This window comes from Aotus nancymaae, unplaced genomic scaffold (assembly GCF_030222135.1).
Source record: "Aotus nancymaae isolate 86718 unplaced genomic scaffold, 86718_ANA_hifiasm-v0.15.2.pri h1tg000036l, whole genome shotgun sequence".
NCBI classification, from domain to species: domain Eukaryota; kingdom Metazoa; phylum Chordata; class Mammalia; order Primates; family Aotidae; genus Aotus; species Aotus nancymaae.
Window position 1 is genome coordinate 86649708 of NW_026988450.1, and position 19614 is coordinate 86669321.

At 47.7% G+C, this 19614-nt stretch overlaps 1 protein-coding gene across 1 annotated transcript in view; it reads right to left on the bottom strand.

Annotated features, from left to right (window-relative positions):
- The window catches only part of COL22A1 (collagen type XXII alpha 1 chain), a 287201-nt gene that overhangs the window by 227642 nt on the left and 39945 nt on the right, over nucleotides 1–19614 (bottom strand). The window contains exons 4-5 of the mRNA XM_064384626.1: nucleotides 10802–10913; nucleotides 4548–4671 (exon numbers count right to left, since the gene is read on the bottom strand). Of these exons, the coding sequence (XP_064240696.1) occupies nucleotides 4548–4671; nucleotides 10802–10913 (236 nt within the window). The remainder of the gene's footprint in view (nucleotides 1–4547; nucleotides 4672–10801; nucleotides 10914–19614) is intronic.

The window sequence follows — 19614 nt, forward strand, 5'->3', positions numbered from 1 at the left end:
GTCCAATGAGGGGGAAGAGAGAGAGGTGGAGCATTTATTCCTCCCACCCCTCCTGGCTTCCCTGTAGCTCCGGAGTGACTTTGTGCCATGTTTATATAATTTATATCTATAATGTACCATTATATATAAATATTATCTATATAATGTATATCTATATAATGGTATAAGTTATATGTATAAAATGCTTTATTGTTTTGCCAGTCTGCTGAGCATACAGGTTCTTTGGAAGTATTTCCTCCTTGGTGACTCTAGTACTCACCATCTCCTCCCTGTTCTCCTGCCCATCCAGGCTCAGGTGGTAGCTTCCTCCTGTGGCTGATCCTGGGATGCCCTGGCATTTCTTGTTGGTTTCCTTAACCCTTATCCCTTAGCCACATCAGCTCCCCTAACCCCAGTCAGTTTGCTATAGCGCTCGTCAAAACTGTGTGCCCAGTGGGGGCTGTCCCTTCCAGCCTACATCTAAACCAATAAATCACTTTTCAGCTGTGTGACCTTGGGTAAGTTATTTAACCTCTCTACAGCTTCCTCATTTGTAAAATGGGACCAATAGTAGTACCTATTTGTGAAGAGGATTATATAAATTAATCTATGAGAACCTAATTAACTAAATGAATTGTCATAAGGATTATTATGAGAATTATAATATATGTAAAACATTTATATAGTATTTATTATTTGCCAGGTACTGTTCTAAATATTCGCAATAATGAATTAAGCAAATAAGTTCACAGGCATCGAAGCAGTGAAGCCTTCCCTGATGAACACATACTCTTGGATTTGAACCTGGCCATCTGTTCTCACATCCCAAGATGTGATTTGTTGACTTTTTTCTTTTTGTTTCTTTTCCTTTCTTTCCTTTCCTTTCCTTTTTTTTTTCTTTTGAGATGGAGTCTCATTCTGTCATCAGGCTGGAGCAGAGTGGGGTGATCTCGGCTCACTGCAACCTCCACCTCCCAGGTTCAAGCAATTCTGCCTCAGCCTCCTGAGTGGACCACAGGTGTGCACCATCACGCCCAGCTAATTTTTGTATTTTTAGTACAGATGAGGTTTCACCATGTTGGTCAGGCTGGCCTTGAACTCCTGACGTCAGGTGATCCCCCCCACCTTGGCCTCCCACAGTGCTGGGATTACAGGCATGAGCCACTGTGCCCAGCCATTTATTGACTTTTTTCATGGCCCAGCCTCAGTATATGAAATTATCTTAAGCATGTCTTTTGTTCACCTTTTTGTCTTTCCTGCCCCATCCTTTTACACAGGCACTTTCTCTCTTCATCTCTGTAACCCCCATGTCTAGAACAACACATGACACACAGTGGCACTCAATAAAAAGGTACTGAGGAGCCAGGTGCCGTGGCTCACACCCGTCATCTCAGCACTTTGGGAGGCTGAGGCGGGTGGATTACAAGGTCAGGAGTTCGACACCAGCCTGATCAACATGGTGAAAACCTGTCTCTACTAAAAATACAAAAATTAGCTGGGCGTGGTGGTGCACACCTATAATCCCAGCTACTTGGGAGGCTGAGGCAGGAGAATCGCCGGAACCCGGGAGGAGGGGGTTGCAGTAAGCCGAGATCGGCCACTGTGCTCCAGCCTGGATGACACAATGAAACTCCATCTCAAAAAAATCAAAATAAAAAGGTACTGAATGGATGGAGGAATGAACAAATGAATGAGAGTCTCTGTAGTTAAAGGAAGGTGCCCACGTAGTGCAGGGGGATCAGCTATAGCATTTAACATAACCTGGGTCTTCTGGTCTCATTTTCTGGGCTCCACATGGCTTCAGTACAACCAAGGAGGACCTAGGATTTATTTTTATTGCATCACCTACTGTATACAAGGAAAAGGGTATAAAAGAGAAAACTATGAAACCCTGCCTAATGGTCTAATACTTGTAATACACAAAAATCTAATACTCCCATGATTAAACATTGTGTTCTATTTCACATGTTTGAGCACTGTGTCCCTGAACCTTCAGAGCTTCCTGGGGACATGGCTTCCCCAGTGTTTCTGCCTCCAACATGATATAGAGCAAGGGAGGGCGCCCAGCAGTCCAGTGTCTTGTGTCTACCAATACTAGTAGCGTGGCCCTGGGGAGGCATTTTCTATTTCAGGTCCATCAGCAAATCCTACTGGTTCTATTTTCAAAATTAACCTATAAGCTGTTTGTTTCTCCTAACCTCACTATCACAGCAGCATCCACACTTGCCTGGATCACTACTGTGTTCTTCGAATTTGTCCTCATATTTCTAGGCCTGTGCACCTCTGTAGAGTCTCTCCTCAAACAAAAAGTCCCTACACTGGCCTACAAGACTTTTTGAAATCCAGCCTTCTTCCACCTCTAAAACTTCATCTCTAACTAACCCCAATATGCGTGCACACACACACACACAGACACCCCACTCTGCTCCAGCTGCACTGGTCTCCTTGCCGTCCCTTAATCATATCTGGAATGAGTCAATGCCCCTCAGTTTACCCAAATGACAAATGGGGAAAATGCCAGCTTTTAAGGGTGGTTGTAAATGGCAAATAAAAGATGTGCATCTGTATCTCTAGATGAACTTCTCTATCTGTACATCTACAATGACTGACAGAGTGCATGGGTCACGCAACGAACACTAATCTACTCATAGATCATCTTCTTACAAATTTTTATCCAATTTTCCTAGCCAGTATTTCCCCAGAGCATGGAAGGGAGCATCATTGGCATTTCTGGCGACGGGCACTCAACCAAGCCTGGCTTAACAAGAGTAAATTTCTGGGTGCCTCTTTACACAGGAATCTCAAATCTCAAGACAGACTTCATCTCTGTATGGCTCTGTGGTATGGCGGTATTTCACCCCTTTGCTCATTTTGACAGAGGGAGGGGAGGATGCACAAGTGTCGGACAGGGCACAGACAGCTCTGCAAATGCTGTGAAGGAAGAGATCCCAGACTGAGGGGGCGGTGCAGACTCACCCACAAGAATGTCATGGCAGGTGCCCAGTCCCACTGCACCAGACCCTGAGAAAATGGAGATGCAAGACCTGTGCAATTGGAGATGGAGTTGGATGGGAATGGGGAACGCAAAGGACTTCTCCAGAAAAGTGGCCTCTGGAGAAGAATCTCGACTTCTCCATTCAGCCTCCCACACTTACAAAATCAAGCCTCTCAGCACTTACATTTGAAAATGTCTCTGCATCTCAGTATGACTAGGGATGTTATGGAAAAATCATTCAACAGGACTAATTGATCAGGACAGGCTTGGAACAGAAGCCAGCTGAGCATGTGGTTTAAAGCACAGATGTAGGAACCTGAATGCCTGGGTTTGAATCTCAACTCCTGCTCTTATTACCTGTCAAAAGGTAAGCAAATTTCTTAGCCTCTCTGTGGCTCAGATTCCTCATCTGTATGATGCTAACGGTAGAAAATATTCAGAGGGTTATTATGAATACTAAATGAATTAATACTTGTAAAGCCCTCTGAACAATCCCCAGCTCCTACTAAGAGCATGGACCTGTCGATAAGCCAATGCATCTGAAGCCAGTGTCCAGTCTCAACCTGGGAGGGTGAGCTCACTGTTTAAGAGAATCTTGCCCTTTCAGATGGCAGGCCGTGAGTGTGACTGCTGGAGTCCGATTGCTTGAGCATGCTTTTATTTTATTTTAGCCCCTAGTGAAAGTTTAGTCAGTATCTCCCAGCTGAAAGTGAGTAATAGCTTCTTCCAGTTCATTTTTCTAAGAAAGGAGAAAGAAATGGTTGGTCTATGAACTTGATAACAAGAGGATCTGGATTTGGCAGAGAATAAATAGTAGTGCTGCTTTTATCTCAAACTAACAGATGGTGTTGATGGCTTTGAATTTCAGATTTGTCTTTCCTCACCGGACTGTGTGCTGGTGGAGAGCTGTCCTAACTTCGTGGGAACTGAACGCTGAAACACACCAGAGGCAAGTAAAGACAGGACCCAGAGCTTCATTCAGAAGAAAACTGAAAGGAACTTCTCATGATGAGATCTTATTACATATCAGGCGCTGTTCTAGATGCTTTACAGACCAGTATTCCATCTGATTCTTCCACCAAGCGTTCACGGTAGGTACCCTGTTTTCCAATACACAGCTAAGAAAACCAAGACCCAGAAAGATAAAGTAGCCCATCCCAGGACCCACAGCAATAAAGGGGTAGACGTGAGACTTGAACCCAGGTCTTTGTGACCCCGAGCCAGTGCCATCCACTGCTATGTCACTCATGCTGCCAATACAGCAGGTGTCACAGGACCACAGAGCTGGCGTCCATCTCCTTGGCTAGGCCAAGAGTCTCAGAGGACAGGAACTCTGTCTTCTTTACCCCATCGGAAGGTCTGGTACTATGTTATCATTAGGACAAGAAGTTGGACCTCTTGCGTCTCGTGACATCCCCCCTACAGGTCCTCTGAGCCTCCATACGCCAGGCTCTCAATCTCTCTAGTCCCAGGGATAAGAGCACTGGATAAAACATGGTGGGTGATGCCATCCCCACCATGAGAGGGAAACAGAAAGCTCCGGACCACTGAGATAAGGCAGTGCTGCTCTTACCTGTGGGATGCCGTACTGGTCGATGACCTGCCAGATATACCAGTCTTCCTTCCGAGATGTTTTCCTGAACCGGAAGGTTGTGACAAAGGCGTACTCATCAGGTAAACCTTGGGGGAACACATCCCTGGAGAAAAATGGAGACAAACACACCAGGCTCGGCAATGAGAACAGGGAGCCAGCGAAGTGAGCCCACACAACCCACCCATGATCAAGTCCTGCCAATTTGGCTTCCTAAATATTTCTACCAGCCACCTTCTTGGCCTGCCTTCCCTGCCTTCTCCTTAGGTCAGGGCCTCAGTGTGACCTAGACCATCGTCATGGCCCCCGAGGCTCCAATCTCAGCACCTTCAAATCCATCCCTATGGTGTGTCAGCTTCCATCTCTCCACCACCACCATGACTGATGACATCCACGGTAAATGCTAACTGCTCACGCCCCTGGGATCAAATATGGAGAGACTCCCAGCTTCACTGCTCCCTGCTGCATCGCTCCCCGACCAGGACAAATGGATATACTTTATCCTTCTTGGTGTCCTGTCCCAGATGCCAGGATGCCATGGTCTGAATGTTTCTGTCTTCCCAAATCCATATGTTGAAATCCTCACACCAAGGTGATGGTAACAGAAGATGGGGCTTTGGGGTGATTAGGTCAGGAGGGCAGAAAGCTCATGAATGGGATTAGTGCCCTTAAAAGAAAGACCCCAGAGAGCTTGGTTACCCCTTCCACCATGTGAGAGTGCAGGAAGGATGGTGTCACGTGACCTTAGACGTCCCCGCCTGCAGAACCGTGAGGCATAAATGCTGTGCATACGCCACCCGGCTTAGCTTACAGTAGAAATGAAAAATGCTAATTCCCTTCTGTGGAGGCTCAATCCCCCCACCAAGAACCAAGACCCAGTCCCTCAGTCCCTCTGTCCTCAGAGCACTCTCAGGCCAGCTGCTCTTCCATCTTCCTCTGTATCATGAACCTGAGTTCCCTCCTGCCTCTTTCACGTAAGCACAGAACCCCGCCACCCCAACCAAAACGCACCCCCACCAAAACTGACTGCACATCCCCAGCCAGGACCTGAGCAACCTCCCACCTCCTCTCTTTCTTCCTCTCCTTTCCTTCACAACAGGGTTCTGGGACACGTCACGTACATCACCCCCTCCTTCCGCATCTCTCCCCATCTGCTCCACTCCCGGCCACCTGTCTTCTAGCTCTCCAGGCTCCCCACGTGTTCCTCGTGAGGTCCCTGGTGAGGAAGCACTGACAAATCCCTGTCCCTCAGCACCCACTCGGGTCCCTGCAGCACAGCAGGCACTTCATAAAAGTTGAAGGAATGCAAACTTTGAAGACTGTCAACAGCCATTTCCATGGAGAAACCTCTCTTTCCCCGGTGCTAATACAGGGCCCGGTTACTTTTCCTGGAGGATGCATCCGAGACAACGCAGACGTGGGAGCTGCCCCATGCCTCGTAGGAGTCTGACCAGCATCCCTGGCCCCCGCCCACTAGATGCCAGTAGCAACCCGTCGCCCAGTTGTGACAACAAAATTGCCTCCAGATACTGTCAAAGGTCCCCTGGGGGTAGGGGTTAAATTTCTCTTGGTTGAGAACCACTGATGTATCCTTGACTTACATCCTATCAAAATAAAGCTTAGCTTACTTTTTCATAGTGTTTCTCAGATTCAACAAAGCACATACACATAGGATCTCATTTGACATAATAGTCTAAGATTAGGTAGGGTGAGGTGGCTCACGCTTGTAATCCCAGCACTTCAGGAGGCCGAGGTGGGTGGATCACCTGAGGTTAGGAGTTTGAGACCAGCCTGACCAACATGGAGAAACCCCGTCTCTACCAAAAATACAAAATTAGCCAGGCATGGTGATGTGTGCCTTGTAATCCCAGCTACTTGGGAGGCTGAGGCAGGTGAATAGCTTGAACCAGGGAGGAGGAGGTTGTGGTAAGCCGAGATCCCATCATTGTACTCCATCCTGGGCAACAAGAACAAAACTCTGTCTCAAAATAAAAGATTCTAAGATTTAATAAAAATAAATATCTTTTGAGAGCTTAACACAAGCTCACCACTACTCTTTTTACATATTACCTAATTTCTTCCTCACGAGAATGTATAAAGAAGGTATTTCGATCCTCGTGCTATAGCTGAGGGCACCCAGGCTTGGAGGGGTTAACTCCATGCCATCTGGGTGGCAGAGGGAGACGCACCTGGGACCTGCTCTCCTGTGCTCTTCTCTTAACCACCAGCTTACTGCACCTTAACAGCAGAGCCTGCCGAGGAGCCGAATCCTGCCCTTGGGGCTGGGGGCTGCCTCAGGAATGTACATGGTATTGACTTCCCTGCTAGAGGAGGTGGACTCTGTCTGGCCAGAGAGCCAGGAGGGGAAGTGGGGAGGCGTCTGAGTTCCTGGTTCTCAGACTAGCAGATCTGCAGGGACTTTGTTTGGCTGTAGGACCTGTGAGCAAGATTCTGATTCTGTTTACAGCTCAGGCTAGGACATGATGGCCCAGATGTTCAAAGTCATTCTCTGAGCTGAGATTTCACCCAGGACCACATCCAAGTAGTAGGAACAGAGCCCATCACTCATAGCTCCTGGGCCTCCCTCAGGACTCAGAGATGGCCTCAGTCACTGTCCATGCAGGAGGAAGACGGGACCTCCCCACCTGCATCCACAGGCACAGGCTTTGTAGCCACAGATCAATATTTGGCTTTGTTTTTCATTTTCTCGTTTTCTTTCTTTCTTTCTTTCTTTCTTTGTTTTGCTTTGTTTATTTTTTTGTTGAGACAGAGTCTTTCTTTGTCTCCCAGGCTGGAGTGCAGTGGTGCAATCTCAGCTCACTGCAACGTCTGCCTCCCAGGCTCAAACAATTCTCCTGCCTCAGCCTCCTGGGTATCTGGGATTACAGTTGTCTGCCACCATGGCTGGCTAATGTTTTGTATTTTTAGTAGAGACAGGGTTTCACCACATTGGCCAGGCTGGTCTTGAACTCTGGACCTCAGGTGATCCACCTGCCTTGGCCTCCCAAGGTGCTAGGATTACAGGTATGAGCCACAGCACCCGGCCATTTTCTCATTTTCTTAATGAATCCAATTATGCTACTTCTTTTTCCCTTAACACACTTCCTTTTTATACCTTTGAAATACACACAGACAAGTATATCATAAGAAAAAGTACAGATTTCTGTTAATGACCTTTTATTCCCCTGATTATAACTTTTGCTTCAGTTATACACACACATACATGGGTATATGTGTATGTGTGTGTATATAAATATACCAACATGTACCTATATATACATATATGCATCAGTCATTTTAATCAGGGAGAGAAAAAGATAATTAATAGAAAACATCTAAAGAAAGAAAATAGCCAAATTCAATATTTTCCACAAATAATACAGCAGATATGAGATGACAGTGGAAGGGTAAAGGGTGTGGAATTGGAGGACCTGAGTTTGAGGCCAGCCTCTGTTTCTTCTGAACTGTGAGGTGTCGAACAAATCACTTCCCAATTCAAGTCTCAAATGCTGTAGCAACTAACTGAAAAGTATAATACCTGCCTTGTTCACTTCATGTTATTGTCATGAGAAATACATTAGATGAGGTGTGTAAATATCCTTTACACGTTAAACAGGTGAGACAAAATTAACTTGCAAACTAAAATTTTATGTATGTGTGTTTACATTTCAAAGCATTCGAAATTAAAAGGATACTATCCTTTCTTGAAATGAAAAAGCTTTGCCAATCTGATTTTGTTTGGGGTGCTTTGCAATTAAAACAAACGTGGAACCACATGGAAATTCCTCCTCAGAGCAACTCTCAGAGAACAGGAATGAGCCCAAATCCACCCAGAATCCGGGTCCTGCTGTGTTCCACAGAGCATTGCGTGGATTCCGCCACTTTGCTCTTTGACCCAAGGGCGTCCTTAGAAGGTTTGCAAACAGAGCGGTCCTCAGACCCTGCCACTAGATTTCAGTGACATTTGTTTCTTTGTTCTGTTCATTCTCTTTTACATTTTTTTCTTAAAGTTTCTTGTGATTTTTTTCTGCTTACAAATGGAGCGGGTGTTGAATTGGACATACTAGGCAAAGAAGTGAGGGGGAGTGAAGAAGGAAACAGGGTCTAGACTCTGCTCATCCCTGTGCACCCCCCAAGTTTTGATTCATAATAACACCCCCCAGCACCTGGCTGTGTGTGTAGAGAGAACAACCTGGCTGTCTGGGAAGATGCCTCTCCCAGGAGTTGGCTGAGAGCAATTACTGTCCTCATTTCATAAAAATGAGACTCAGAGAGGAAGTGACTTGTTTCCATTCTTCCTCTGTAAAATCGCTCTTGGCATGCAGGCACTGTGAGCCGTGGATAAGATGACATCAGCGTCTGACACAGTGCCTGGTGCGTGGCTGGCACTCAGAGAATGCTCACTGAATTAAAAAACCAAAAAGCATCACACACATGCAGAAACCCAAACTCTGTGAGCTGGCGTTCAAAGCCCGTCTTTGCCAGACTAGCACCTGAAAGAGCATTCCACTCCTTACGGGCTGTCCACTCATTCATTCAGCAAATATTTCCTCATTTCCTACTCCGAGCAGGACTTAGGTGCCAAGACTGTAGGAGAAAACAAGACTCAGTTCCTTTCTAGGACTTCTCTTTGAGCAGGGGAGAAAAGACTATTGCACAATTGAGCAGGTAACTTCAACTTTACCACATTTTGTGCGGAAGTACAGATTGTGAGGAGGGTAGGTAAGGGGAAGGGCTGACTTTGGGGATTCAAGCATAATGGGTGAGCATGTTTTGAAGGACGAGCAGGGCAGGTGTCTCAGGTAGAGGAAGAACATGTAAGGCCTCCCGGTGGGAGGAAGGTGATCGGCAGAACCTAGAACAGAGACAGGAGGCAGACAGGGAGGCCTGGAGGATGAGCCAGGAGACCACAAAGACAGGACAGGGCCGGGTCTCATGGGCCTTCCTCTTCCTGGCCTTTTAGTTTACTAAGAACAGGGGAAGCAATTAAATATTAACAGTTTAAAGATGGAAGAGAGGTCACGTGACATGATATTGTCAGATGCGTGTGAACCAGAACTACTCCATCTGAAACAGGAGTTGGGGAAAATGAGGCTCAAACCTACTGGGCTGTATTCCCAGACGGTTAAGGCGTTCTAAGTCACAGGATGAGACAGGTAGTCAGCACAGATACAGGTCATACAGACCTTGCTGATAAAGAGGTTGCAGTAAAGGAGCCGGCCAAAACCCACCAAAACCAGAATGGCCATGAGAGTGGTCTGGCCGTCCTCACTGCCGCACTCCCCCCAGCGCCATGACAGCTTACAGATGCCATGGCAACATCAGGAAGCTACCCTATATGGTCTAAAACAGGGAGGCATGAATAATCCACCCCTTGTTTAGCATATCATCAAGAGATAACCATAGAAATGGGCAGCCAGCAGCCCTCGGGGTGCTCTGTCCCTGCAGTAGCCATGCTTTTATTCCTTTACTCTCTTAATAAACTTGCTTTCACTTTGCACTGCGGACTCGCCCTGAATTCTTTCTTACACAAGATCCAAGAACCCTCTCTTGAGATCCGGATTGGGACTCCTTTCCTGTAACAATATCATTTTTGTTTTCAAAAGAACTGCCTGCCTGTCATAAGAAGAATAGAGCATTGATTTTAGTATCATCTTTAGCCTTTGACTGGAGACCCAATAAGTGTCAGGAACTGGACAAATCTTTTCATCATATCCTCTCAATAATGTTGCAAGGCAGGAACATTTGCTTTGGAGAGAAAACTGAGGCTCAAGGGTATCGAGTAATGTGTAAAGTCAGGTACCAGTCAACACTGATACTCAGTCTTAACTGGCCAAAGCCACTCCATGATTCCGGCGAACCCACGTCTACCACGAATGCAGTGTCAGGTCCTTAGTAGGTGCTATAAACTACTAAACCATACCTGTTTGTTATTTCGTGAATGGACAGGAGAACACATGTATGAATGAATGAATGATTAACGCCAAATGTGTAAGGAGAGATGGGTGTAGAAAGACCAAAGAATCAATGAAGTCAATGATAATAAATTGGCTACAAAAACAGGTTCAATTCCCTGGTCCAGTTGTTCATCTGCTTCATCATGGGACAACCTTAACAGGCAGTGAGTCGATTAAAGCCCAGCTCAATGCCAAGTATAAAACTGAGGCTGCTGCGCCCCTTTCTTGCCCTTTCCCCAGGCACCCTGGGCACGTCTGGAAGGAGAAGTGGCCACTCACTCAGTACTCTGCACCACAGGGAAAGATCCCATCCGTACATAGGAACTGTGCGCTCCGTTCTCTCTCTTCCCCAAGATTTCCTTCACACTGAACAAATCCATCAGGTCAAAACCTGTTCAAAGAGAAAAGCTGGGAGTAAGTTTGGAGAAGGAAGAGTCTAAAAGACAAAGGAAAATCACATCCACTCTCTGCAAAGGCAGCCTGCCCATCCTGCCCCAGGAGAACAGAAGAGGAGGGCATTGTTCAAGTGCATATTCAGGGAGAAAACATAAGCACCTGAGTAATGAGATATACAGCTTCAGCTTCAACTCCACGAAAAAGGTGCAGGAGAATACAGACACTGGCTTTCTCAAGAAAATGTGTGTGCAGGTGCTTAAGCATGAGACACACGGAAGGTGTCCTGGCTATGTGAGAGCCGCAGGGCCTTGATGTTCACAAAGCCTAGATGTGTGCACTTCGCGCATGCAGGCTGGCTCTGTAGGCAAACGACCACGGAGGGCTTTCCTTCCTGCAGCCGCATTTTTGTCTTGCATTTGGACTTTGCTGGGGTAATAGTTTGGCAGCTCTTGAGTTTCATCAGAGAAACGTCAGAGAGGAATACACTGTCTTCATGATACTGCATTATTTGAAAGGATTCTGCTTTGCTTTGTTTTTCCTTAGTTCAGATAATTTTCTTCTAAGAGAGGCCCTTACATGCATTGTCAATGTAAAGAAATGGAAAAAGAAGGGGCTTTGGGCGTGGGTGAGGGTCAAAGGTGAGGATGGGCGTTTGATCCTGAGTAGCCACGTGTATGTGGCACTGGGCAAGTCACATGACCCACAAGAGTCTCGGATACTTCACTGTGGAAGGAGAGCACTGATGCCTACGGGATAGGGCTCTGTGGCAACTGCATGAGACCCTAAATATGCGACACTCAGCATAGGATGACAAATTCACATAGTGAGTGTCTTTTCACGAGTTATTCCCCACGACCACCAGCACATGCTTGTCCACATTCCCCCACAATCGGATCCTTTTGCAGACCAGGTTCTCAGAAGGGTCTGAAGACAGTGCATCCCAACACTCGCCTGAAACTGCCTCTCTCAGACGCTGGGGAAAGCTCCCAGCAGGTTACAGGGAAGCCTGCTGAAGGCAGGCAGCAGACCGAACTCATCTGTGCACCCCCAGAAATTATATACTTCTTGGTATTGGCACCTAACCTAGGAGACTTTAGGAAGAGTTCCTTACTGTCCCCAACATTCTAAGGCAAGACTGAAAAAAGAAAACAAAACAGGAAATGAACCTATCAGACTACCATCATGATGAATGTCTCTTAGCCTCTTTTACCACTAAATTCTGCCCAAAAAGATGATCTATTCCTTCAGTACATGCTTTTGAAAGCCAAGTACATGCCAAGCATTGTGTAAGAAATGTTGCGGAGGGAAGCGGGGAGCACTGATGCAGAGTTTGAGTGTTAGAACTGGAGAGGTCTGGGTTGTGATCCTAACCACCATGTCTTTGCTGGGTGGCCTCAGGCAGGTTGCCTGATATCTCTGAGCACTGGTTTTTTTTTTTTTTTCATCTGTAAAAAGGTGATTGCTTTAGAATGTACCTCATTGCTATGAGACTTAAATGAAATGATACAGAGTTCTTCGTACAGTACCTGACATACAGCAAATCACCAACAAAGCACTTTTTATATTCACTGCTTTCTCATCACAATTGTATCATCCTCTAACGCTCAATTCTGTTTATAGATGTCATGTTTTTATTCAGCAGATCTTTATGAGAGTTTGCAATATGCCAAGCCCCGTGAGCTCCAGGGTTGCAGCAGGCACCAACACAAAATCCTGGCTCCGGGAGAACTGGAACCGGTGGGGAGCCCAGAAAATAAAGAAATGCAGTGTAAGCGTGCAGTACGATTTCAGGCATGGTCAGGGAGCAGGGCAGCACTGGAGAGGAGCAGGGCTGAGGCGTCAGGGAAGGTGCTCTGGAAGAAAACTACAAGGCAGAGGCCTGTTCTGGCCCGCGGTGGCCTGGGAGGGGTTCTGAGCAGGGCAAGGTTGCTCTGGGATTGGAGCCCTGTGCTTTCTGGATTGGACCATTCCCAGCTCCGTGCCATCTTGTGGTTGTCAAGTTCTCGGAAAATGACTGCTTTTATGTCATTTTTAAATTGCATGTCATATACCAGCTATTTAATGGAATTCATGATATCATGTTAAATGATGTTGGGTCTTTAAGATGGGAACAGCATTCAGAAGCTTTATTACAGATGCAAAAAGCACCCCTCCAAACTGTGCTTGTTTATACACACTAATGTGAGTGATTCAGCATCTCTGGAGATAGGTGATTTGTAAGAGGGAGCAGGCACCCCCACTCCTACAACCGAGGTCCCCTGTCGTGTACGTGTTGACCCAGCTGAGAGGCTGCCACAGGGCACAGGCTGAGTGAGGCCAGCTTCCCTCACCTGCCAGCTGCTTGAGGACAGGGCCCGACTTGCTGAGTTCACCACCCTATTCCCCATCCTCGGGACCCGCAGGCCTGGCACGTGGTGCAGATTTGTCAAACTAAACATAGGGCCTCACTCTGAGCTGTAACGCAGCCTTGGTCCCTGGGAGAGACTGCGGAGGAGAGTACACCCATCACGTGGGCCGGATACTCCTGAGTGAGTCCCACTAATGAGCTGTGTGGCCTCAAGCATGAGCCCAACCTCTCTGAGCTTGTTTCCCCTGCAGTTTTATAAAATTGGGATAACAATAGCACAAGGTAGTAGACAAGTCAGGGCCATGATAACAATTTACACGCAAATCCCTGTTCTCAACTTTCTCTCCCTGTCAGCTCTCAGGTAATTTACTCAACCTGTCTGGACCTCAAGTCTTCACGCATCAAATGGGACATTAAGAATAACCAGTTGGCAGAGCACAGTAGCTCATGTGTATAATCCCAGCACTTTGGGAGGCCAAGGTAGGTGGATCACTCAAAGTCAGGAGGTCAAGACCAGCCTGGCCAACATGGTGAAACTCTGTCTCTACTAAAAATACAAAAATTAGCCAGGCGTGGTGGTGGGTGTCTGTAATCCCAGCTACTGGGGAGGCTGAGGCAGGAGAATTGCTTGGACTTGGGAGGTGGAGGTTGCAGTGAGCCAAGATTGCACCACAGCACTCCAGCCTGGGTGAGAGAGAGAGAGACTCCGTTGCAAAAAAAGCACACTGTCTGCCTGTCTGCCAGGGTCAATACACTCTGGCTCTACTATTAGACATTCATGTCTTGGAAAATCACTCTGAGTTTTAAATGAGAAAATGTGTAGAAACAGGCCTGAAATACAGTAGGTGCTCACTAAATGCTGGATGCTCTAATGGATCCGTCACCCTGAGTGAGAGCATGATCACTCCCCTAAACCCTCACAAGCTCTAGATAAACATGTGGCATGGAGAGGTGGGTGGGTCTCCCTGACACCAACATCCTGTGATCCTGGCTGAGTCACTTTCTTTCTGGACATCAGTCTCCCCATCTGTAAACTGGGACAATGGGTGCAATCTGATCATCTGTTGCATTTTTAGCACCAAAAACTATTGATCATATTTTCTCCAATTTTTGCCATGGCTGGAAAGAGCCCCAGTCAAATTGCATTTCTTGCATAACAGTTAATTTTAATGTGCAATTTTATGCAGTGAAGAATCCCTGTGCTCAGTATGCCAGGAGGTGTGAGTTAACATTACAGCTGTGGTTCCTATTCAAAGGCATGGGGTTAATCCCAGGTAAAGGTACAATGCACACTGGGCATTTACAACGTTTAACGCAGCCCCAGGCACTCTGCTCCCACACAGAGTTCCAGGTGGGAGACTGAGGAAGTTATCCGCTTTTGTTGAGCCTGTTTCTGTAACTGGAAAAATGGAGAGAATAATCTACTGCAGGGCTGTCACGAGACACAAGGGCGATGACGGGATTAAATACCTGGGGGGAAGCCAGAACCCAGCGCTTGCTCAGTCAACCCCACTGTCCCTGCCTGGGGATCACAATGGGAACCTGTTGAGCCAAGTGAAGCTTGGTCCCCTGACAATAGCTCTGCCACCACCCCAGGGCCCCACCTCGCTCACTCCCGTTATAAGGACCAGGCCTCCAGAGTGCATGGCTGGGAGTGGCTGCCATCCCCAGCAGGGGAGTCCTGGGGAGTATCCCCAAGAGATCCTAAGTTGGGTGAAGCCAGTCAACTGTGAAACATTCGCTGAATGCCTGCTGAATGCCAGTGAAAACATTCACTGAATCCCTCTCCCTCATCTGCCCCACCCACAGGCACTGCTGTTGGCACAGCCCCCAGCCCACCTGAGCAGGGAAACAATGCCCCAGAGGCTGCAGTCTCAGCATTGCCTGGGGACGGAAGCCTCAAGAGTCCCCACAGCTCTGGGCTCCCAAGCAGGCCCAGTGACAAGCAGCTGCTGAAACTGACTTAGTCCCATATAACAAGGGGCCTTTGACAACCCACCGGGCAGCCCCTGTACTGTGGCCCTGTGCAGCCCCCGCAGTGGGAGGGGCTGGTGCCTCTGAATGGGGAGCTTGGCCACAAAGACCTGGAGGGCCCTGGAGCTCCAGGGTTACAAGAAACTGGCGCCTAAGGTGAGGGGAGCTCAGCCTGCTTAGAGCAGAAAGCCTGCTTAGGATCAGATGTTGTCTCACAGGAAGGCGGAATAGTGAGAACAGGTGTTGAGGACAGCCCATTCTAGGCTCAAAACTTGGCCCAGCCCTGGCCAGAGGCAGGAGGCATCCTGGTGGCCTCCTCCTCAGTGATGCAGGGGTGAGGGTGTGCCTTACGAGGTTGTCACCTTTAGGGGCTCAGACAGCACCTGAGAGTTGCTGAGGTGGGAGCTGGGGGAGGGGGTCGCTGCTGGAGAAAATCAGCGGCCAGTTTAACTGAGGGAGTGGAAGCAGGCCGTGACGTGGAGGGAGGAGAGCATGCAGTCGGCAACACCAGGGTTCCCGTCAGTTCTCAGACTCAGCAGCTCCACGGCTTCGGGGCAAGTCCTCAGCCTCTTAAACCTCCATTTGTCATCTGTGCAGCCGCTTGAGGAATCCCACGGAGGTGGGGTCCCTGGAGGCTCGTGGGGAGTGGGGGCTCTAACTCAGAGGAGGCTCACAGGTGGCCTCAGCAGCCCCCACACACTCACTGAGGGATGAGGGTGGGGGAGGAGAGCCCAAGAGCTTGTCCAGGTCGGACACGTGCCCACCCCAGGAAAGGTAAGGGCTGGGAACTGCAAAGCGAGCGTTTCCTCTACTCCACAGACCATCAAATGCCACTAAAAACTGACACCTTCGTCTGCTTTTCCCCTCAGCAGTCATATTGGAGAGAATATATGAAATACACTTGTTTTCAAAAAGCAAGTCTATGCTCTACTTTCTGGTTCCACTTTGGTTGGTTTCAGTGAGCAAAAACAAAGAGTTGAACACAGCAAAACTCGGAACAAGAAGGAATTAACTGGGTGGCAGCAAAGGGCACCAAAAAAAAAGAAAAGATAAATTGCCCAAAATAAATAAGGGCTGGGAAGGAGAATCAAAAATGTTCCCGAGGAAAGCGGGCTGCGATGCAAGGCACTCTGAGATAAAAAAGCAATTGTTTCATGCAAAATAGACGGGACACCTCGCTGAAGCCAGGGAGGCCACTGGACCACGTGGTGTCAGGAGAACATGGTGATGGCCCAGGTCACTGGCTGCACCTGCTGTGCCAGGCGCCTACTGTGAGCTCCTCACTTCATCCAGCAAAGGTCAATCTGCACGGAATTCTGCCAACCCCCCAGGCTGCCTTAGTTCCTCTCGGAGTCTAGATGGGTCTAGGCGAGATACAGGCAGCAGCTTATCTGTCTATGCGGCTGCCTCCTTCAGTAGATGGAGAGCTCTTTGAGGAAAGGGATGATTTGATCTGTTTCTCCATCCTTAAAATGCCTGCTGCTTTTGCTGTTCGTGTTTGAGCGTTTGTGGGTTGTTTGTGGAAAGAGAAGAAGAGACTGAAGGAATTCATGGCCTGCTATTAAGGGCCTCCTATGTTAGATGCTCAGTGGGCTGCTGAGATTGCAATCATCAACAGGAATCTGGGCTGCTGTGGGATGTCAGGACCCATGGTGAGGGCACACCGGCTGGGAATGGGGCAGGCTGGGACAAGTCAGGCTGGGCTCTGTCGGCCACATCAGGGAGTTTGGGTTTCTTTCTTCAGGCACTGAGGAGCCACTGAGGGCTTTAAAGTGAGGGAGAAATAACCATCTGGTTTCTATTTTCCAAGGTCATTTTGGTGGCAGGGGATGGAGGACAAGAAGACCAGCAGAGGAGGGGAGGTGAGATGAGGGCAGGTGAGGGGGAGGGTTGGAAGAAACACTTGAACTGAGAGCTGTTTAGAAGGTGCCATGGGCAGGACTTGGTGATTATCTGGATGGGGGGCCCAAGTGGAAAGAGAGAGAAATCCAGGATGTCTGTGGCCAAATTTGAGACTCACACATGCCTAACACACGCTTTAAGCACCAAGTAGCTGAACTTCTAGAAAAGTTGTGTAACACTTTTATTGGCTAGAATTTGCAGAATATTTGGTTATCAGATCTGAGAGGGACTGTTGAAGACATTCTGAAGGATCCACTGTTACACAGGTGAGGAAGCTGAGGCTCAGAGATGTCAAGAGATTGACCCAAGGCTTGCTGGCTGGCTAGCAGCAGGGCCATCTAAGACCTATGCCTCCAATCTATTGCGTCTGTTCTCATCCTCATGCTCACAGACCCAGCCCAGATAAACCCTAAAAATAGCCAGAGTCATTTATGGGAAGCCTGGAGGTGAGGCTTTTGGCAAGTGCCTTTTTTCCAGAATACAAAAGCTGTCCCTATTACTCAACGGCTTTTAAACTGGCAAATCTGAGGCTCCATCTCTCCATAACTCCCTATTCAGCCTGAGCATGGCTGGAGCAGGATTTTGGGGCCAGTTATAATTAGAGGGGACGGCAGATAAAGCACGTTCTCTGTGCATTCAGAGCTGCACAAACAGGGTATATCTGCTCTGCAGACTGAAGGATGTCCAGCTGGCACTGTGATTTCTTTTCCAGGGAGGCTTCAGGACTCTGGCTGTGGGCTGACATGGGAGGGTCCATAATAGAGGGTCCCAGTCACCAAACAGACTCTTTGGAAGGATCCTCCACATATGTCATAGACTAAGAAATCTGTTCAAAGTTCCATATTTTCATGTGCAAGTGCACATGTGCGTGCATACACATACACACACTCTCTCTCTCTCTCTCCTGAATCTTCCCTGCAAGAATCAGTTATTTATTTATTTATTTATTTATTTATTTATTTATTTATTTATTTATTTGAGATAGGGCCCTGCTCTGTCCCTCAGGCTGGAGTGCCATGGCATGATCTCAGCTCACTGCAACCTCTTCCTCCTGGGCTTAAGTGATCTTCCCACCTCAGCCTTGGCTAATTTTTTTCATGTGTATTTTTTACAGAGATAGGGCATGTACCACCATACTTGGCTAATTTTTGTAAGTGTATTTTTTGTAGAGACAGGGTTTCACTGTGTTTCCCAGGCTGGTTTTGAACTCCTGGGTTCAAGCAATTCACCTGCCTTGGCTTCCGAAAGCACTAGGATTACAGGCGGGAGCCACCGTGCCCAGCCAGAATTATTCTTAAGTAGAAAACAGTTGCTATTCTTCAGTCTACAGAATGACCAAAAAATCTTTAGATTCATTCTGAGTTACAGATGATGCAGGCAGATTCGTTTGTTCATTTGTCCGTCTGCCTTCCTTCCTTCCACCCTTGCTTTCTCCCTCCTCTCCTTTCTTCCTTCTCCCATCCATCTTTTAGTCCATCCCTCCATCCAACCTCCCATCCAACCATTGGTGTTTTCATCCTTTGATTACTGCTTCTTACCTTCACTGATTCATTCATAAATCCATCCACTCATTCAACAAACATTTGTCTCATTCCTTCTAAGTGCCAGGTACTGTCCTCTACTGTTTTTTGTTTTTTGAGATGGAGTCTTGCTCTGTTGCCCAGGCTGCAGTGCAGTGGTGTGATCTCTGCTCACTGCAACCTCCGCCTCCCAGGTTCAAGTGATTCTCCCACCTCAGCCTCCTGTGTACCTGGGACTACAGGCACCTGCTACCACACCCAGCTAAGTTTTTGTATTTTTAGTAGAAACAGGATTTCACCATGTTAGCCAGGATGGTCTCGATCTATTGACCTTGTGACCCACCTGTCTTGGCCTCCCAAAGTGCTGGGATTACAGGTATGAGCCACTGCACCAGGCCGTTTTCTATTCTTAAGACACATAGAATAATGCCCAAGAATAACATGCTCTCAAACAGCTCATATGCTTGCTGGGGAGGTAGACAGGGAAGCAAATAATTATAATGCCTTCAGATTGGAGTTCTTGGAATAGAATAAAATGTTAAAAGAGCCACTAATCACCCTGGGGGGCTTCAAGCAGTTTCCTGGAGGTGACTGTTGAGTTTGGCTTTGGGGGATGAATAGGAGTTCACTGTGAGAATGAGGTGGGGATGGGCACACCACAGAGAGGAAATAGCATAGCCAAGGGGAGCACTGCATCTTCGGGGGCCAGCAAGCATTCCAACAGACTCATCAGTAAGCTAGGACAGAGGCAGAACCTCTCCTGCAGAGTAGGAAGCATGGGCTAGATTCTAGAAACCAAGGAATCCAGGTTTTAGAAAGACATCACTTCATGAAGCGGAGGGAAGAGGGCAATGCTGGAGACTGACGTGCTGGTTACAGAGATGCTACAACACTCCAGAGGAGAGGCAATAGTGGTCTGGATGGGCCTGATGGCAGCAAAGGAGGTGCAATAT